Source organism: Gobio gobio, assembly GCF_949357685.1.
Source record: "Gobio gobio genome assembly, chromosome: 15".
Taxonomy (NCBI): domain Eukaryota; kingdom Metazoa; phylum Chordata; class Actinopteri; order Cypriniformes; family Gobionidae; genus Gobio; species Gobio gobio.
Genome location: NC_137108.1, coordinates 38,226,940 through 38,250,006, shown reverse-complemented (window position 1 = coordinate 38,250,006; position 23,067 = coordinate 38,226,940). Strand labels below are relative to the sequence as shown.

General features: G+C 36.7%; 1 protein-coding gene across 1 annotated transcript; it reads left to right on the top strand.

The window, feature by feature from the left end:
* The first annotated feature begins 471 nt into the window (after positions 1-471).
* On the top strand, positions 472-22,648 carry sh3bp5b (SH3-domain binding protein 5b (BTK-associated)). The gene is made up of 9 exons (XM_079836253.1): positions 472-808; positions 1,539-1,601; positions 6,238-6,366; positions 14,975-15,139; positions 15,213-15,343; positions 17,263-17,305; positions 17,619-17,838; positions 19,512-19,823; positions 20,969-22,648. The coding sequence occupies exons 1-9, from the start codon at positions 728-730 to the stop codon at positions 21,169-21,171; spliced, it is 1,347 nt and encodes a 448-aa protein (XP_079692379.1). The 5' UTR covers positions 472-727; the 3' UTR covers positions 21,172-22,648.
* Positions 22,649-23,067: the final 419 nt, after the last annotated feature.

Here is a 23,067-nt window from a genome sequence, read left to right as displayed (position 1 = left end):
TATTATTTTAATAACGCTGTTATGACGATAACATGGTTGGACACATGGGGTCAATAATAATTTTAATAATAAAATAAAGAGGGATATGATCAATTTAAAAAATACCAGATTTAGTTTTATTTGTATTTATTTTTAATCAAAACGTGCATTTCCTTAACATTGACGAGGATACATTCTCATGAGGAAAGAAAACAAACACAGGAAAGTTGGAGTTCTGCCAATTTGCAGAAAAATGCCTATAAAACACAGCCTAAAAGTAGGCTAATCATTTTCATATTCCTTTTTTATATGGACACAACAGGGAACAGATTTTGTGGAATGACACCCGTAAGCTACACTTATCAGGTCCAACACTGGAAGCCTATGCTATTTCTTTAGACAAAGCGTTTTTGTGCCAACAATTTGACACTCATTGGCGATAAGTGTCGAGCTGAAGAGAAAAGCGAAGGGGGCGGGGACAAACTTCACCTTGTCTTCACGGCTCCCATACAGCACAGCTGTGTGTGTGTGTGTGTGTGTGTATGTGTGTGTGCGTGCGTGCGTGCGGGGATCCATCCAGACGCGCGTGGGTCTCTGCATTTCTCTTTAAATGAGGAATCCGGACAGTGTCGGGGAATGATATCTGTTGTTGATGTGTATTAGTCTCTAACGGACGCATAGCCTACTTAGAAATCACCTAACAGGAGGACATCTCTTTATTAATTTTTTTGCTAGATAATAAAATAAAATGGACAGCTCAGACAAGGAGAACAGGTCGGATGAAGAATTTGAATCACCCGAAGAAGAGGAGGTTGACCCGAGGATTCAGGTAGCCTACATTGTTATTGGTATTTGTGCTTAAAGGCATGTCAATTTATCAAATGAGATGAAACGAGCGACCGTTTCAAACACTTATTAATTTGCACATTGATTTAGGCTAATTGATTGGTTTCATATCACGCTTTGCTAATCGGCGACACTGCATGATTATTGACTTCTTGACTCTGAGGGGGAATTATTGATTAATACACCGCAACTTGCTTTTTATTGACGGCTCGTCTGCGGTACTGAGTGCATTGCTGCCCCAATTGTTGCCAGATTTCGCTGGAATAACAAGCCACCTGCTCTCTGATAAAACACAAATACGCCTGAAATGCGACGCCAGAGGATATTCAGATTCAATTGATTTCATGTATTGTTGCATAAACCTGAAATGCATAATTTGGATAAATGGAGGCAAGAAACACGGGAGGAAACAAACTAGCTTATAGCGAATAAAGACGAGACTGCCATTACTGGTTGATTATGCTCTCATGTCAGGCACTCGCAGTTATGAAGTAGCCTAATAATAATTGCAACCCGAGACTGTCCATATTTTATCGACGTGTAGTTGATTATAATAAGCGGAACTTTTAGAGCCCTGCTGCTTATTAGAGGTCTTCACAGGTCTAAATACTGTATGCAGCATCAAAGTACTCTCTCTCTCTTCTTTGGGCTAACTGTAGTCTCTATTGTAGGCTATGTCCCTATTTTACATTTCTGACTACTTTTCTTTACAGGGAGAGCTTGAGAAGCTGAATCAGTCCACAGATGACATCAACAGATGTGAAACTGAGCTTGAGGTAGGCTATGATCCAACACCCAAAAGTTTAGTTTAGTAGGCTAGTTATAGAATAAATATAATTTATTTTATTAATAAATGAAAGTCCATTTGGAGTCCTTATTGATGGCGGTAGACTAATTGTTCCATTATATATAGTCAACCCAAAATTTATTTTCTCACATTATCACAGTTTATTCGCTATAGTTTAGGAAATGGTAATAAAATATGACAAGAACTCTGTCAGAACAAATTCATCTTAATAATGTCAGATAACTTAGAGAGAAAGCTATGTAATGGATTACAATCAACCAATCAGCTGTTAAATTTAAGTACACAATTAGATAATACCAATTTAGGTCAACCATAAATTGCATTAGCAATTAAAGAAAAAACAATTAAGCAAAACACGGTCAGGTCAAAGTGTCTGAATAATTTTGGTCCCAAATTTGTGTCAATTTGACTGATACATTTACATTACATTTACATTTACATTTATGCATTTGGCAGACGCTTTTATCCAAAGCGACTTACATTGCATTCAAGGTACACATTTTACATTTTTGTCAATTCTTGCTTTCCCTGGGAATCGAACCCATGACCTTGGCGTTGCTAGCGCCATGCTCTACTGTTTGAGCTATAGGAAAGCTGATAGTCCACTATATGAAGAATTAATGGGTATATGTCACATTTTACTTTATTTTGCTATCCTCACTTACATTAATGAACTATAGTGTCCTGTACCACTAGTAAAAAATATATCTGGTGTCTGAATAATTTTTGGTTTGACTGTATATAGTGCTGGGCAATCGATTAATCGCATCCCAAATAAAAGTTTGTGTTTACATAATGTATGTGTGTGTACTGTGTATAATTATTATGTGTGTAATGTGTATATATAAATACACACACACACACATGCATGTATTTATTTAAGAAACATTTTATATTTATATATAAGATACTGTATATATATATTTATATAATTTATACACATGCAAATATTTCTTAAATATATACTTGAAGGACGAGTGTGTATTTATATATACATAATAACTATACACCGTACACACATATATATTATGTAAACACAAACTTTTATTTTGGATGCGATTAATCGATTTGACAGCACTAGTATATACACACACGCACACACGCACACACACACACACACACACACACACACACACACACACACACACACACACACACACACACACACACACACACACACACACACACACAGACACAGACACAGACACAGACTCACACACACTCACACAAACAATATATATATATATATATAATGTATTTTCTTTTTGCCAGGAATTTCAATTATTCTTTTTCTAATGTGATAATGCCATATTCTCGCTTCTTAAGATATCATATCAGTAAGGTAAACTGTTAATAGAAGTCATCTGTCTTAAGTTTGGATTTTGTACCATGGCACACCAAGGAACAGAATGTGTTATAATGTCAGGATTATGCAATAGATCAAGTGTTCCTTGAGCACCATAAATGACTGGAATTTGCATCCAGTAAAATCAGTAAGTGAATTTTGTGCTTCGCTCACTGTAAAAAGTAAACTTATATTAAAAGATAATGAAAGATTTCATTTTTGGATAGTTTTAATTTATGCCAAATAATCAAATGACAAGGAGTATGGTATTTGTGTTGATATTTGGTGTTTATATCCTTTTAATTTTTTATGTAGAGCATTTTTTAGTAGAGTCAAGTGCAAATCTCTGAAATGCAGCATGCAGTAAACAGGGACATGTTTAGACAAAAACACACTCAGCTGTTCAGACTCAGTCATGTGGTCACTTTGGTCACACTGAACTGTCCCAGTGCCACTGCGTTCATTGTTTGGGCATGTCCTAATGTAATAATTTGATAAAAATGACTTAGCTAGTCAGTAGTCTGATTGAGTCAAAAACAGAGGCCGAAGGAGAAATACTTTCTTAAAGGGTTAGTTCACCCAAAAACTCACCCTCATGTCGTTCCAAACCCGTAAGACCTTCGTTCATCGTCGGAAACACAATTTAAGATATTTTTGATGAAATCCGAGAGCTCTCTGACCCCTGTGAAACACTGCACTGTTTACACTGCGTCAGTGTAAGAGTCTCACACAGGCTAGAAGAAATTGTTGAATAAAGTCGTTTTTTTTTTGCGCACAAAAGCATTCTTCTCGCTTCATTACATTAAGGTTGAACCACTGGAGTTACATTGACGATTTTAACGATATCTTTACTAACTTTCTGGGCCCTGAAAGTGTTAATTACATTGCTGTCTATGGAGGGGTCAGAAAGCTGTCGGATTTCATCAAAAATATCTTCATTGGTGAGTGAGTAATGACAGAATTTTCATTTTTGGGTAAACTAACCCTTTAAAATCACCTGTTTGCCGATTTCTCTGGCGGTCCAGCTCCTGAAGCAAAAACACAGTCTTCCTCACTGAACATATTAGCAAGTTGTTTCCTGCAGATTAAATGAATAAAGTAGGGCACATGCTAACCCACTGTCGGCTGATAGTATTCCTAGCCAGTGAAAAAAATTCTCCTCTTTGAGCAGGGAAATCTATATGCTATATGACATTGCTTAATAACTTAGTAAAAATCACATGATCAGCGCGACTAGTCGACGCCAAGCATGGCAGAGCATTAAAGTTGACTAGTCACAACCCCTATTTTGTACGCACAAGCAATTCAGAAAGTGCAGTACTGCGTGCAGTAGCAATAGTTGTCACTGTTTATGCAGACTTTCTTGACCCTGGTGATTGTTTTGAGAATCCTATAATTGAGCTATTTGGCTGCCAACCAAATTAGTGTTGCTTTTGCGTCACTGGCTCTGTTGTACTTCAAAGGGGACTTAAGATTTAACTCTTGGTGTTCTCTTTTTCCTGGTATGTGAGCCTGCTGCATAAAATCAATCTGTGTTTTGACGAATGGGATTTAATCTAATTGCTTTGCCTTGGGCAATAAATGGAAAATAACAATTGAATTACATTTATGAAAAAGCTTGTTTACAACGCAAGTGAAAAGCACAGTTTTCCATGTTCTTTAGACATATTCACAGATCTTCTTGCAAATCTAATTACAGATAAACAGATTTTACTTTTTATAGCAGTTTTTATGTGCATAGTTGACCCAAATGCCATGACAAGTTGAAATCTTAAAAACTATCCACTTAGCACAAGTCATTTCATTGTATAATTCTTAGTGTGTAATATTTATTATATACATAATATAATTATGTAGTTAGGTAACATTCCTTGTGTTTCCAATTACTCAATTGATTTCAGATGTTGTCAGCATAAATCAATGTGGTAATTTCTATAAAGTTTGTTTATGCCATCCTTTGGTAGGCATGATGTGTTGCAATGCATCACCTTTGATCCAGAACTGTGTTCATAATAGAAATGATACAAAACTGCATTGAAATTATAATTCTTGTTTATACCAGTAAGATAATGTTTAGTTTCATGTTAATAGTTTAATATTTTCAGGCAAATATTCAAATTTTATATTTTGTGTAAGTAACTTAAATTAAATAAATTAAATGCTACAAATACAAATACATTATAATAGTACAGTATGACAAATGGATATTCAGTTTGAGATTTGCTAAAAATTATATTTAACGGTGTTAAATTATTTTATTTTTGTTTCTTGATATAAAATGTTTATGCCATTTGACTATTATCTTTAATAATAATAAATATTATAATAATCTTTATAATTAATTGTTTGTTTTTAAAGATTAATGTTGAGTGTACGTTTACACTACAATGATGTACTAAAAATAGAATAATTTTTCCAAGCGTCCAACTAGACGCGGTAGACGCGATTTTGACGCTCTATTCGCATTTGGTGTGAACGCAGCATAAAGTTGTTTTGTAGAAACCATTTCTTTAAAGTGAATTTGGTTTTGTATAAATTGTATGAATTTTGATCAATGTTTCATCAACCATTTGCCTAGATTTAATAAATATGCAAATACAGCAGACAATATAATCATGGCGCTAATCATGGACTAGAGCGCGTCTAATAAATGAACCGAAACTCAAGAAATATGTCTATAGAAAGCTTGAAATGTCTACTTTTAAATGAAACCATTCAAAACGAAAAGAAATAGTATCTTTATGGCACGTGAATTTCTCTCTTGAATAAAATAAAAAACCTAGTTTATTAATAAACAATTAAATTGTCTCCTTGCTATTTTTTCACACATTCATAATCATTACTTTTGCTGTTCTTTGTGGCAAGCTTTATGCGTGCGCTTGAGTGCGGAATAGGCTAATGTATTGCGTAAACGCTCGTTTAGAATTCTCTCCAGTATATATTTAAGTAATTAAATTAGCCTAATATAAATGTGCACTTAGTCGTCAACTAATGGCTTAAATGAGTCCAGTAGAAAAAAACTTTAGTCAGGGGCAGCCCTACTAATTTCACATATTTTCGAACCAGCATATCACAAAGGGAATTCTGGGTTGAGCGAGCAGCGGTGAGCGGAATGAGCGAGCGGAGCGGGATCTTCAGAAAGGCGCTCTCCGCTCTGGAGGAAATATTACCACTCCGCTCCGCTCACATGCTCTGGTACCGGTATATTGTGCATTTCTAAACATAGCCATTTGATTGTTCATGTTTGATCCATCTCTAGGATGCCAGGCAGAAGTTTCGTTCTGTGCTGGTGGAAGCCACTTTAAAGCTGGACGAGCTGGTGAAGAAGATTGGAAAAGCGGTGGAGGAATCGAAACCATACTGGGAGGCCCGGCGGGTGGCGCGGCAGGTGAGGCCAAGAAAATCAAAACAAGAACCCAATATTATCATCCTAAAGCCAACTTCACCCACACAGCGTCTGTTTTTAGTTGGCACTCCACCATTTTGTCTGCGGTGTGTTTGCTTTTATCCCTCTCTGGAGATTGCTGTGCTATCAGCTTGTTATCTGCTATGAGCTGGATGGCACAGTAGCATTAACTCTAGATCTGTCACAGGTGGTTGGCTTCATTCAACGAGGCGTAAAAGACTTTGAGAGAGAGCGAATGTTAAAACGCTCAAATCTCTGTTCCCATTTCTGTGCCTAGGCCTGTGCTATTCTAAGAGCAGATTATCGGTTCATCTCAGTTAGTGAATTGCAGCTGGGCTGTAAAATGTCTAATTTGCTTTGACTTATAAAAGCAAAGTTCCGCTCCTCTGATTTTATACAACACTTAAAGTTTATTTGACTGAATCCGTAACAACAGGAGCGTTGACCTGCTCTGAAACTGGGGCAAGATTTAGTTTAGTGTTATGTTTTTCACTCCATGAAGGAAGAATTGTAAGTGGCCTATTTAATTTCACTGACTAAGCACTTGATGTTCTTCAGTTTCCTTGGTGGTGAAGGAGAGCGATGTGCCCTTTGAAGTTACTGTTTTCCTCAGGGACAAACAGCAGTGTTTTTATGGAAACAGTCCCGTCTGGGTTGTCAAGCTCCTCTATAATGAAAAATGCGAAGATGATTAATTTAAACTGTTTTAAACTGTCTTCGCTCTTCTAAAAGATGAGCTTTAACAGGTTATTCTAATTTGAAATACCAGTTGCCTTTTAGCGAGAAGTGTTTTGTCTTGCATTATGCTACATGGTCTATGATAAACTGCTTCTGTTGGAGGAAAACCCCTCAAAATGGCACACACAAAAGTGAGTTACTATTATTATTAGCTTACCCAAAAATGAAAATTCTGTCATCATTTACTCACCCTTGTGTTGTTCCAAACTACACCAAGACTTTTGTTCATCTACAGAACACAAACGAAGATATTTTAAAAGAAATCTGAGAGATTTCTGTCCTCTATAGACACAACTACCACTTTGATGTTTCAAAAAGTTCATAAAGAGATCGTAAATGTATTAATCGAGCTGTTTAGTCAAATTTTTCTGAAGACTTGGTTGCTTTATATGATGAACAGATTGAATTTAGGATTAAAGATGAATGAAAGTCTTACGGGTTTGGAACAACATGAGGGTAAGTAATTGATGACAATTTTTTAATTTTTTGAGGAATTAACCCTTTAAATTATTATTTTTTTTTTACTACTACTACTAATAATAATAATATAAAAATAATATTCATATTTATAAACCTTTGCTTTATGTACAAGATGTCATTTGTTATTATTATTATTATTATTATTATTATTATTATTATTATTATTATTTGCTTTATGCACAAATATGCCATTTATTAAAATAATAATATTCATTATCATAATTATCTTAAATTAATATTCGTATGCCTTTTATGTATATTATTATTATTATTATTAATCTTTGCTTGATGCACATATGCTATTATTATTTAAATAAGAATAAGAATCGTCTTTAAAAAATCTTTATAATTAATATTTATTTGCTGTAAAAAATGTTGCCATTTGATGATGCTGATTATTATTATTAATCTTTGCTCGATGATGCTGATTATTATTATTATTATTATTATTATTAGTAGTAGTAGTAGTAGTAGTAGTAATAGTAGTAGTAGTAGTACTAATAATAATCGTTATAATTAATCTTTGCTTGATGTACCATTTTTATGTCATATCTGTTTTGTCTATGTGGACTGGATATTTTGACCCAAATTCCCAGAAGAGCAAGACTGTAACATTTATGGTTTTCATAAGTGTAACAGATTTCTCTCTCCCTCTCTCTCTCTCTCTCTCCCTCTCTCTCTCTCGCTCGCTCGCTCTCTCTCTCTGCAGTGAACACTTGACTGCAGTGAAGCTTTAACTGTTTCCTGTCTCTGACCGTCTCCCCCTGAATTTCCACCAGCCACCAGCTTTTTTTAGAAAAGCATTTTAAACAACCACTTATGACCTCTTTTGCCAGTTCTATTCACAAGCATCAGTGGAAATCCCCCCCCAAATTCAAATGCCTTATTTAGAGAGAATTTTTCACTTCCGCAAAAGACAACGTCCTTTTTCTTATATTTATATGTGTTATATTCAGAGAAGCAGCTGGCTGTTTTAGACCACAGCATATCACGGATTTGATGCTTTCCAATGAATAAAAGGTCTTGTCGTTTTTAAAAAAGTTTGGTTTGATGAACCATAAAACCGAACTGTAACTTTAAGAAGTTAAAACATCTTGTTCAAAAGTGAACAGCTTGTTCATCTATCAGGAGAGTATATTTTTTTTTCATACAAATGTGATTTCTTATTCGCACTCTGTATTTACAGTGGCCCACTTCAAAGTCTAGCTTACACTTATACAATCATCAAGTGTCCATCACAGTTCTTAAAAAAAATAATGCATGGATCACAAGGCTTCGGCAGCAGTTGTCAGAATCCTTTAGATCTGAAGGCAGTTGAAGACTCTTGAGTTTAGATGGAATCAGTGATGAGGTATAATGAAGGCAGGAAACCGTAACGGCACCACGTATGACTGGTCTGCTGATTCGAGGATGGAATTTTTTTTTTCAGAACTCTTCTCATTAATAATTCAGAACACATTTCTCATTAAAAGCTACTCTGAATAATGCACACATCCTCTTTCTCATACACTCACGTGTACAGTTTTTCCCCGGCTACTGTTTAATGCTCTTCCAGTAAGCTTGTAAAATATGGATTTGTGAAGACTTCAACATTATTATCATTATCAAGAGCTGTAAATCATATTCTAAAGGTGATTAAAATACCATTGATCACTCATTATGATAGTCTTGATGCTGCTCTACTGTACTCCATTACACACTGCTCTGTTTATTACTAGGATGACAAAAGTAAAATGTAATTTTTTTTTGAGGTTGGTCTGCCTTAGCGGTCTAACAGCGCTCGTCACTGATGGCCAATCAAATCAAAGAAGGTTGGGCTTACTGTTAGTGCGAATTCAATTCAAATTTATTTGTATAGCGCTTTTCACAATACACATTGTTTCAAAGCAGCTTTACAGTAAGTGCCAACATGACACTTTAGTTATAGCAGTGAAAGAGTGCGTCGTAAGATGTAAGTAGCTAAACATTTAATATTTGACAACTATTTTATGATAAAAAAGTATATCAAAAGTATATCACTACTTGACAATTTGTATGACATTTTAAATAGAAAAAATACATTATTTATGTAAATCAAAACTTAATTTGACGTGACAAGAAACGTGCATTTTTACATATCAGGCAGATGAAAATAAGAGCAGATTGCAAATAGTTTATTACAATAGAACTGGAACTTTTACTGCTCTTTTTCTGAACAGAAAAAGCCCCCCCCCCCCCCCCCCCATGCAAAAAAAACCCCCAAAAACTTTTGTTTCCCCTCAAAGTCTACTACATGTTTATGGCATTGGAAAAAAGTATCTCATGCTCACCGAGACTGCATTTATTTGATGAATAAAACAGTAAAAACAGTAATATTGCATGTGAAATATTATTAACATTTAAAAGAGCTGTTTTTTTTATTTATTTGAATACATTTTAAAATGTAATTTAATCCTGTGATGGCAAAGCTGAATTTTCAGCTCCAGTCTTCAGTGTCACATGATCCTTCAGAACCATTCTAATATCCTGATTTGGTGCACAATGTTGAAAACAGTTCCGCTGCTTTATATATTTATGGAGACCATGATACAGGATTTAGGATTCTTTGATTAATAGAAAGTTCAAAATAACTTTTATTTGAAATATTTTTTTTTGTAACAATATAAGTCTTTTAATATAAGTTTTGATCAAATTTAATGCATACTTGCCTAAAACAATTACTGAACCATTCAAACAGTCTTCACAAAACCAGTCTGTTTATTTCTCTGATCCTAAGAATTAAACAGGCTGTTTTTGCCATTGTACCTTTGAGACTTCTGAATATAAATAACTTGCATAATGATTTGCTAACCTCGTGTTTTGTTGAACATTATATATAACCACAATGCAGAGTTTGGCAATGAGTACCAACTCTTAAGTGCTGTGAACGTTAGACTCTAGATATAACACTGAACTGTTCTGTTTTAAAAGAGCAAGGGAAATCCTTTTGCCGTAATGTGTCCTCACAGCACACTTGGGAAGGACCTTTATGCTGCCGATTTGTCATGTCCAATAATGATTTGGTCTCGCTCAACTCAACAGCACTTCAGTTTGGCCAGCACAGCTAAAACACCCGCAGAACTCCACTGCAGCCTTCTCATAAAAATATGTGTAGCTTTGAATATAAATTATTTCGCTTTATGACTACCTCAGATGTCCTAAATTTGACCTTGTGCTTTCCTAAGGCCAGTATTATTGCAATGTTTGTGCTCTTCCTGGTTGTATGCTGTCATGGGATAATTAAAAATGAATGTGGTTCATTTCTTCAGAATTCTTTTAAAAATGTAGCCTTAAATATCAGTGACACTGACAGCATATTAGCAGTTATTACCTATGATGACACCTATTGATTATTGAGTTGGATACAATTAGACTAATAGTACACAAAGGCCAATTTTGCTTGGTAAGTAAAAAGCTTTATAATAAGAATTAATGTATTTCATCGTGTAAACATCCTCAAACATTAGATATATTGTAATATTATAAAGAATTCACAGCTAGCAAAAATATGTTTTAAGAATGTTTTGCTAATGTTCCCATTAAGTTATGAAAACGTTATTTCTTTTTTTTTTTTTTTTTATGTTTTAAAACCTTTTTGGGCTTAAAGGGATAGTTCACCCAAAAATGAAAATGCTGTCATTATTTAGTCACGCTCAAGTTGTTCCAAACCTGTATAAATGTCTTTGTTCTGCTGAACACAAAGGAAGATATTTGGAAGGATGTTTGTAACCAAGCAGATCTCGGCAGCCATTGACTACCATAGTGGGAAAAAAATACTATGGTAGTCAGCGGCTGCCAAAATCTACTTGGTTACAAACGAGGGTGAGTAATTGATGACAGAATTTTCAGTTTTGGGAAAACTTTGCCTTTAAACCAGACCTTTAATTCAACTACTAACCACAATCAGCCTTTTTTGGATGGTTCGGTCCTTTTGACAACTATGAAAAGCTGTTGGCAACAGTGCAAAATGCGGTCCCCTGTTGCTCTTTTAAATGGGGAAAAGCTTTATTACATCATTTTGGCAGTCAAACATTGAGCCATATTGAGGCTTAACAATTAAACCCCTCAGATAATGTTTACAAAGTGTGGCTGTGAATCATAAGGAATGGTTGTACTGTACGTGCTGTTATCACATCCATGACTGCACCGGTCCTCTTTACCTCCCTTTTCTAAATGATTTTTTTGTCCTGTACCCATCCTCACATGGCATATGTTTTGGTAGGAAGTTAATACACCAGAGTACTCTCTGTACTCTGAGAATAAAGGTGAAAAATTGTGATCATTTGCAGGAGCCCTTTTGAATTGGGATTCGGGCTGTATGTGTGCTTTCTTGGCGAAGCTGCTATAGCTGTTTAATGGTGACCGCATGGCACCAAAGCAGATTTATTGCAATCGGTTTATGAGTCAAAATCCCTATGCTGCCTTCCGCCTTCAGTCAATAACCTTTAAACAATTGAAGAATAGTTGGAGAATTTCATAATGGCTATGTTTATCACAAAATTAAGCTACACTTGTTTTGTTTTTTATGAGAATGTATTTGGGGTTTTATTGTTCAAGGTTTATTTTCTGCTACAGAATTGTTCGATAAGATGAACTCTTTAGTCTGTTGTTTAAAGGGATAGTTCACCCAAAGGTGAAAATCTACTTCATGATTTACTCGCCCGGAGATATATTAAAAAATGACCTGGCTCTTCCAAGCTTTATAATGGCAGTGAATGGGGATCGACATTTTGAAGCCCAAAAAGTGCATCCACTCATCATAAAAGTGCTCCATACGGCTCCAGGGTGTTAAGAAAGGCCTTCCGAAGTGATGCGTTTGTGTAAGAAAAAAATCCATATTTAAAACTTTACAAACTAGAATAACTGCCTTCGGACAGATGGCCGTAAGCGTCGATTTACGTAAAAAAAAAAAGAGTAACCCAATGACCTGACGCATGACGTACTGACGAACCTAGAAGAGCAGAGGACAGAGCAAAATAAAACACCATATTTCGATATAAGTGAATAGGAGCTTGAGTTTATTTTATTTTGAACCACGAGAGGCATCAAAGCTTATGCTACTGTCTGCCGGAATCAGGTCCGCCATTCACTACAATTATAATGCTTGGAAGAGCAATTATATATATATTTTTTAATATAACTCTGATTGTGTTTGTCTGAAAGAAGAAACTCGTATAAACCTAGGGTGGTTTGAGGGTTAAATGATTGGATAATTTTCATTTTTGCGTGAACTATCCCATTAAGCTTAAAAAGTCAGTAGCCCAGTGTGCATTTGAAGGTCAAATCTCCAGGTAAAAAGTCACAAATGATCTTGTTATTACGTCAGTCAAATGACATGTACAAAAGCATTGCAAATTACTTAATTTTTCAAGCCAAAACCAGGACAAATGGTTAATGACATCAGAAAAGCATGACAACTGGGTCACAACATTGACCCAAAACAGCATTACATTTGGTCAAAATTGAATTAAAGCTGAAGTCAATAAAATCAGCGGTTTGAAAGAGGATGAAGCTTTGATGTTATCTGACTTTCCCATAAACAAAAAAGAGAAGTACTTTAAGTTAATAATCAGCTTCTCTGTGTAAAAGTTCCCTGAAATGAAATCGCATCAAAAACGATTAAATCAAATCTTTTTTTGTGCTACTTGTTAAATATTAGATGTGATTTTATTTTAATGCCTCACTTTGAAGTAGTTAGTATTAACACGCTACTACTCAGGAAACAACTTTGACCTCAGAGTACCTCTGAACGCAATTTGAATGAATATTTTAACAAGTTTTCCCTGCATGAACATGAAAGCTTCTAAAGTTTTGACGACATCTAAATAAGATTACTGGAAATTTTAAAGACTTTATAGCATGATTGTTGTGTTTTATTGTTTATGTTCACACACTAAAATGTACATGCTAATAATGCCTCAATTTTTAATTTTATTTTACAACTTGCTACACCAGCCCTTATCCTTCCGTGTCTTTTACTGGGTGGATTGGAGGTCTGTCTTGCCATCTGCAGTGACCTTACATTTTATTTATTTTATTTTACACCTTGCTACACCAGCCCTTCTGTGTCCTTTCCTGGGTGGACTGGAGGTCTGTCCTGCAGTGATCCCCCGCTGTCAGCTCTCCGTGCCAATGCGGCAGCATCATGTCAACTTTGAAGCCTGTGCTAAAAATAGCCTGTGTGAGAGTGAAGAAGGGATGGAGGAAAAGGGAAAGAAAAAGTAAATGGATTAAGCTGTCTAAAATGAAGAATGAAAGACTTTAATAGGACAGATAGAAGGAAAGGTAGAGGATTATTCCTTGGATTGTGTATTCATGTAACCGCCATTTACAGTGTATGATTCAGTTTTGAGTCTCATTGCATTCAAGGTCTTATGGTAGAGATATGCATCACCTACTGGGTGATAAACATTTCCAGAATGTCGTTTTATGGTGAAAGTCACGTGAATCTTCACGTTGCTCTTACCAGTATTACAAGTATAATAAATGTAATTGTCATTTCAAAAGGCAACATATAATGTTTCACATATGTTTGTGTACACCGATCAGGCATAAACTTATGACTAATAGTGTGTTGGCAGCAGATCCTTTAAGTCCTGTAAGTTGCGAGGTCGGGCCTCCATGGGATCGGACTCCCACAGATGCTCGATTGGATTGAGATCTGGGGAATTTGGACCCAGTCGTTTAGCCATCACAATTTGGCCTTTCTCAAATCCTTACACTTATCCTAATCCTAACACATCAACTTTGAGGACAAAATGTATATATCCCACCCACTAACATGTGCCGTGATGACGAGATAATCACTGTCATTCACTTCACCTGTCAGTGGTCATAATGTTATTCCTGAACGGTGTATGTATGTGTAGATACAGAGAGTAAGTAATATTCTGCTTAAATGCAGAACAGAAACTTTGTTACTGGTATAATGAATGGTATGATTTTCTCAATTTCTGAGTTGATTTATACAGTATGATCCCTCTATGCTGTAAATCTCTTCAAAGTGTAGAAGTGCCTCATTGCTATTGGTTGGTTGCAAAATCTATCCTGTTTTGTTTGGCTAAGTAGGCTGAGTCGGTAAGAGGTTTTTTCTGTCAGTGGGAGTAACGTGGAGATTAGAGTTAAAAAGTGAAGGAATGGGAAAGGATTACGTTTTGCACGGCTTTAGCATGGCTTGCTTTAATTCACCATAAAGGAAGTTCAAGGGAGACTTTAATATGTCACCACACAGGAAGTTCTGTGCGTGAGTAAAGTTTCTCCATCTCTTGCACCGATTGCTTCATGGGTTATCCACATTGTTGTTTACTGTGGCATTGCACTGTGTTTATGTAAATGTCCTCTACCTGTTCCCTAGACTCAGCTGGAAGCACAGAGATCCACGCAAGACTTCCAGAGGGCCACGGAGGTACTGCGGGCGGCCAAAGAGACCATCGCCCTGGCTGAACAGAGGCTGTTGGAGGACGACAAGAAGAAGTTTGACTCGGCCTGGCAGGAGATGCTCAACCACGCAACACAGCGAGTGAGTGATGCAAAGTAGTGGGATGGTAGAAGGAGGTGTACCAGGAAATACTCAAACCTGTTTTGGTTTATAGGTGATGGAGGCAGAGCAGATAAAAACACGCAGTGAGCTACTGCACAAGGAGACCGCTGCCAAATACACTGCCGCCATGAGCCGAATGAAACAGCTGGAGAAGAAGCTCAAACGCACCATCAACAAGTCTAAGTATGCACCGATTCATTTGTTAAACACAAGCATTCAGTGAAACCATTTAGGCTAGTAATAGTCTTTGCTTAACATGTCTGATGCAAATGGCAGAAGGATCCTCAAACAGCCAATGGATGGTCGCTATGTTGTTTGTTTAAGGGGACTGTAGGTTTTACTTTGTCATAGTTCATTTACTAGCGATTCCACATTTACCCACCCCAAGGCCCGAGACAATCTCTATGCAAGTACGTGAACACAAAGGGCCCTATTTTAACGATCTAAACGCATGAAAAACAAAAGATAAAAACATGCCAAATCCACTTTTGCTAGTTTAACGAAGGAAAAAACGGACCGTGCGCCAGGCACAAGGTACAACCCTTCTGGACCTTGTCTATTATTAAGTCATGGGTGTGTTTTGGGCGTAACGTGCAATAAACCAATCCGAGTCTCATTTCCCGTTTAAAAGCCAGTTGCACTTGCACCATGGCGGATTCGCAATTTACATGGCGGAATTTGCGAGCAGAAAGACTGAACACTTCTCCAGAGAGGAATCCTTTTATTGTTAATATTTTAAAATGTTTGTGTGCTGCTGCACGTCCCTGTGTGTGTAATAAGAAGAGTGTACACGTGTTGTGCACCCGTCTATATGTGCATAAACACGCCTAACTAACTACAAAATACTGCTCTATTGACTTTAGACCAGGTTTTTGTTAGGTCAATGCACAGTCGTTTTCAGTTGCCTCAAAATAGCAACACGCGCCTAAACACACCTCGTTTTCAGACCAGCACGCCCATGGGCGAACAGATGGGCACGAGTGCATTTGCTATTTAAACAACATTGTGCTGGACTTGAAAATGATAACTGCGTCAGGCTAAAAGTAGCAATAAACACTTGCGTCGCGTTGCATCGGGTGTATGATAGGGCCCATAGTCGGACCGAATTAAGCAGTCACATGTCAAAAACAGTTCAAACTTCATGTATTCAGAGTTCAGAAAAATGTGATCGCGACAAATAGTAATGCTATATGGATATGCTGCAAATGTTACACTAAGGTTAGGAGTTAATATTTGTTTCAGAAACGGTTTGATGAGAGAAATCATGCAGAACAACTTAGTTATGTAGTCGACATGTTTATAGCTAGCTAACTAATTTATATGTGTATATATATATATTTTTTGCCAACCAATTTATACAGTTTTGGTTAATCAACCCTAATTTTAGCCCCCCAAACGAGTTACTGTGCCCCCGTCCCCCCGCTCCGCCCCTTCCCTTTTTACGCTGAACGCAATCAAATTCGAAAGTAAAACCAAAAAGCAAATGCACATTCAAAAGTGATTGCAAATACAGCACCCCCCACCCCCCCCACCCTGATTTATATGCCCTGTCGCCGGGTCTGCCCCTGCGATTTCAACTGGTGAGGGCTTTGGATACCCTAGCTATGGCCCTGCCCATGGAACACACACACGGATAAGGCTTAATGTAATATAAATGTTGCTGCCACAGATTTAAACCATAATGCATTGGCTAAGCATTCACACCTGTGGCTGTCTATTTTCATAGAGTAGGTTTATGGTCCAAAGGTCTCAAAACAAACAAACAAACAAACTTAATCAATTTATATGTCGGTCAGATAGCATCTTTCGTTCTAAGTAGGCAGTTTTTGTCCATGATTAGTTTAAGCTGAGAGTCAGCCATTTGTGAGACTAGGCTCATGTTAAACCCATAAATATCAGAGGGGAGCTTTAGTTAAAGGTGGGTTTCTTACATGTGATGGTGACTCAGCAGGCTCAACTCTATCACCGAACCCTATTAAACCTCTCACTCATCATTTGATTAATGTGTCAGCATATGTGAATGGTTGCCATGGTAATATGTGCAATGCTATTTATAGGCCTTTACAGTAGCTCTAATCACTTTTTCTCACTTTCTCATTCAGGCCCTACTTTGAAATGAAGGCAAAATATTACTTGCAGCTTGAGGTACTTATAAATGACTTACGGATGTTTTATGATAAGTGCTACATGATAATGGTATATTTCAAAATCTAAATTTACTTAAAATGTATTCTTTAAATGAGATATAAAAAATGTAAATGTTGAGAACTTTTGATAGCGTTATGCTTAAAACAAGGAAAACCTTTTTTTGTATTATTATGTAATGTTTTTATTATTTAATCTATTTATCTGTATCTGTATATGTCCTTAGTTTTTCAATTTTAAGGCCATGCTTCCATGTTTCCTTTTCATATTTAGTTTAGTATCAACTCAGTTTTTTTTGTCCTTCCCTCTTAAGCAACTGAAGAAGAATGTGGATGACCTCCAGGCCAAGCTGACGCATGCTAAAGGGGAATATAAGTCAGCCCTCAGGAACCTGGAGATGATCTCAGATGAGATCCATGAGCGCAGACGTTCCTCATGCATAGGCCCACGGGAGAGAGGCGTGGGTGCAGAGGGTGATGGTGTCATTGGTGAAGACTTGCTTGGCTTCAAAATGGAGTCTGATGGAATATCAAGTGAGTCCAGATGATCTTGTATATATGTAGTAACTCTTTATGCAACGTACTGCATCTAGACAGCACTCTAGGCATCATTGATGCTGAGTAGGAAGCAACATTATGCTGCCTTGAATCATTGTGGGCAATTATAAGGCCTCATTTCCAGAATGCTTTGCAACAAATTTCATCAAAGATACCAGACAGAGTGACGGGAAATTGATTATATTTTATACTGAAGAGTAATGCTAAAAATAGTTTAATTTCAAATGGATAATTTCACTAAATAGTTGTTTTTAATATAATTTAAAATCTTTTTTTAATATATATTTTGTTGATGGAATACATTAATCGTGACTGAGAAGTGACAGTTTTTTGTTTTATTCAGGTAAAATCAGTATTATAGGTCTTTTCTACCCTTTTAGTTCAAAAGCATTTTTAGATCTTTGTGTAACAAGCCAAGTAGATGCAGTGCAGTGTCTTTTTCCTTTAACAGGACTGCAGAGATATAGCATGAGAGGGTCTGATTGGTGTTTTCTAGATCTTTTCAGGATAGTGAAAGGAAAGGTTCAGCACAGCGGTCAATGCTGTCTACCTTGGCTCTTATCTTAAAACAACTCTGTTTTTTTTTCTTCTTCTTTTTGACCAAACCTATTGAATGAGATCCATTTTTGTTTTATTTTATTATTTGCTGACTCATGTCGTTCTGAATCCGTTTATTTTTTTTCTTTTGAACCTGATTAAGATTAAGACCTGATTAAGACGGTTTCATGTGGTTCGTTGATTTTAAAAAGGTTTTATTTCGGTGTCTATTATAGTGCATTTAGTAAAAAGTATAGGGGCCCTATTTTAACGGTCTGAGTGAATGGTCTGAAACGCGTGGCGCAAGTGCACTTAGGGTGCAACTTTTGCTAGTTTAATGACGGAAAAAAACGGTCTGTAAATGGTCTAAAAGGGTTGTACCTATTCTCTTAATGAGTCATGGGTGTGTTTTGGGCATAACGTGCAATAAACCAATCGGAGTCTCATCTTCCATTCCCTTTAAAAGCCAGTTGCACTTGCACCATGGCAGATTCTCCATTAACATGGTGGAATATAGACACCCTCAACCTGACGAGTCAGTTTAAATACATGTGTGCATTGCCACATTTGGTTAAATACTGAAAATGGGTCATTCTGATGCATGCAATGACTATCCATTTTTAACTTTATGTACACTAATAATGTTTTACATTTGTAATCCTTTTATTTTTAATATATGGCATGTTTGTGTGCCCTGTGTGTGTAATAAGCAGTGTACACACGTTGTGCACCCGCCTATAGGTGCATATTACTAACGCACCCTTTTAATAACACAAAAAATACTGCGATATTGACTTTAGACCAGGTTTTAGTCAATGGCGTAGTCGTTTTCAGTTGCCTCAAAATAGCAACACACCAACAATGTGCCTGAACACACATTGTTTTCACGGCCATGCACGGCCATGGGCGAACAGATGGGAGCAAAGGCATTTGCTATTTAAACAACGTGGCGCAGGACTTGAAAATGATAACCGCGTTGGGCTGAAACTAGCAAAAATCATGCGCTGCATTGCGCCGGGTGTATGATGGGGCCCTAAGTGTCTTTTTATATACAATTTCAAAACCACCTACATGTTTCAGAAACAGAATTTTTCCTTTCTGTCTTCCTGCAGTGGCGTCTGGGTCCTACGAGGATGAAAACTGCAGCACGAGTGCCATGTCAGAGGAAGACTCTGAGACGCAGTCCAACAGTAGCTTCAGTTCTGGGTCGAACAGTCCGCTGGACTTGCCTTGCCCTTTCTCCTCCTCATCCTCCTTTTCCTCTGTCTCTCCAACCTCCACTTCCCCCACCCCCTCCTCTCGGCCCTGCAGTCTGGACCTGCCCAGCACTGTCTCTTTGTCGGATTTTAGCCTGATGTCTCCCATCCTCGGGCCACGCAGCGAATGCAGCGGCGCATCCTCCCCCGAGTGCGACCTAGAGAGAGGTGAGATATTCATAGATGCGTTTGCGTTGATGGATGGGACCCAAATAACACTGCAGTTGCACGTGAGGGATTGTATTAAGGCTTGTTCTTGTTTCTCCTGTGAGACGATGCCATTTTTCTTGGTTTCCTGCCTGCTTGCACCTGTGCCCTGTAAGGGGGTTCATTAATCTCACTGATGGATAACTTTTCAGTGCGTAAATAAGTGCAAAACAAATTTATCTGCTAAAATGTTATGTTTTTTAAAGCAGGGCTGTTAATTTACACATGAATATAAATATCTAGAATAATTATAAAATATGACATTTATTTTTACATTTATATCTCATGAGTACATTTAGTAAAATTATTGTATATATATATACATATATATACATATACATATACATATACATATACATATACATATACATATACACATATACACATATGTATTTCTAATTGTTAGTTCATGTTAGTTAATACATTAACTAATGTTTACAAATGTATGTATATATATATATACATTTGTAAACATTAGTTAATGTATTAACTAACATGAACTAACAATTAGAAATACATTTGTTACAATATTTATTAATCTTTATAACGTATTAGTAAATGTTGAAATTAACATTAACTAATTCTTAGTTCATGTTAACTAACAAATCCTTATTGTAAAGTGTTACCAATATCATCAATTTAATATTTTATAATACAAAATGATTATTTACATTTTTATTATAATGTATATTTATTATATGTATATAGATGATTATATGTAATATATTGTTATTAAATAAACAGTACCATCCATACATCCATACATACATACATACATACATGCATGCATATAAATATACTTTTTTTTTTGTAAAATACTATATTGCATTCTAAAATAAAATATATTTTTTAATGTACTTTTAATTAATATTTTTTTAATTTATTACTATTATGATTTCTGTATCTCAAACAGTAGAGCATAGAGCTAGCAACACCAAGGTCGAAAGTTTGTTTCCCAGAAAATGCATGAACTGATATAATGTATACTTTGAATGCAACATAGGTCGCTTTGGCAAAAATTTACATCTGCCAAATGCGTAAATGTAAATAATAATATTTTGCACTTTTAATAACTGTGGTTGATTAATCAGCTTCATTGTGTACAGGTGACCGAGCAGAAGGTGCAGAGGCCATACTGGACAACGTTTTCAATAAAAATAGCACCAGCAACACCAAAACAACCTTTGGCTTGGATAGCCGCTTCCGCCTGCTATCGCTAAAACTTAGCCGAAATGAAAGCAGGAAAAACGCTGGGCGAAACTCCCTGGGTCTGGCTCAGCAATCTACAATCCTGCTCGACGGAATGTGACTGCAATGGCTTCCACGCCGGCATTGATGTATTCATCCACATTCTGTGTGCTATCGAGAGGCACTGGCAGCCACTCGTCCTCCACTTCAGTGTCATCCCAGCTCATTCCTCTCACTGTCTAGAATGTTCCGGCAACTTTCAGACTGGACTTTCACTCGATCTTACAGGTGTGAGAAAAGCAACCCATGACATGATGTGCTGAGGAGGCAAATCTGCCATTTGAAGGGGCATAGATCTGGGTTAAGCTTTCAAAAGAAGACAAATCTCTCCTATAAAATACAACATTCCCACGCGTATTTTATGTATAAGATCTAAAGAGTCTGAAGACACTTAAGGATGACGTTAGCACTTGTTAATTATGGCGCACTTTTCCTTTTACTAAAGAAATGCATAAGAGATTAGTTATGCTGTAGATTTATGCCACTTGTTTTCTTTCAAATCTGTGTAACCGTCATGGAAAATATACAGAGTCATTTGTGTGGCAGTATAATGTTACAACTGTTTGAGTTACTGTATATCTAGGACATCTGTGCATGAATAGACTCACCTGCATGTCCTTCATAAACTCTTAAAAAAGGACTCAAAATCATGTGAGGAGTCTCTACGCTGCATCGGTGGGTCTTGAGGAAGTGAAGCCGACCAGCTGCATCACAGGTCACCTTCTCTGTCATCCGCAGACCTGCAGCAGCAACAGGCTGATCCGTACAGGTCACTTTCACCTTCCTTCACAAGCCAAAAGTGTGAGCTTCCCTACACGGGTGGACTGCGTGCATGCCGCTCCATTTTGCTCTCTCTACATAAAGAACAATCGTTTTCAATATAAATAGAAAAAGAGCAATAGAGACCGATTAACAATGGCTTTGTGGTTCAGAAAGTAGCATACGAGGCTGGATCTACTGTACTTGCACTGTTCAGAGGGGGGCAGAAGGCTTATGGGAATCATTTGATGGGTCTCGGTGGGGGATGTACAGCACTGATGAAGAAGACAATTACTGAATGTTCCATCAAGCTTGTGTGGTGCAGCAGGCAATGATTTCGACACAGATGGCACAGCTTCAGGTCTAGTCATTAGGCACTGTGTTTTTGTGTGACCTTGTCTCTCATCATTGTTTTTTTTTTTTTTTTTTGCCTTCTCAAATGTTCGTTTTTTTTATCTGTTGCCGGTTTGAGAACCGATGGTAAGAAAAGAAACCCTGTAGCAGTATTTAAGTGATTTATGGTGTTTAGTCTTTTGTTGTTTACAAAGCTTGTGTAATTGTTTTCAGACTGAAATAAAAATACTTAAAGCATTATTATTAGTCAAGTAAGTCAAATAATCAACCTTGTGTGCAATGCTCTGACATGTAGCGCCGTTCCGCTTCGGGGTGACCTGAGTTTTGAGCTTTTTGGTAAACAATAGATCTACACAATATTCACATATTCAGTTCATAGGGGCATAATTATGAAAGCTTGTTTCCGCCACAGAATAAAACATTTGAAAAGATAATTGCATAAAACCTTTTTCTTTTAAAGACTTATTTTCTCTCAAAATTGCAAGATATAGAGTTAGAATTGCAAGTTATAGTCAGAATTGCGGGTTATAAAGTCAGAATTGTGTGTTGTAGTCAGAATTGAGTGATACAAAGTCAGTCAGAATTGCGAGATACAAAGCCAGAATTCAGTGATACAAAGTCAGAATTGTGAGACAAAGTCAGAATTGTGTGTTATAGTCAAAATTGCGAGATATAAAGTGAGAATTGTGTGTTATAGTCAGAATTGCGAGACAACGTCAGAATTGAGTGATACAAAGTCAGAATTGTGTGTTAAAGTCAGAATTGCGAGATATAAAATAATTGTGTGTTATAGTCAGAATTGCGAGACAAAGTCAGAATTGTGTTATAGTCAGAATTGTGTGTT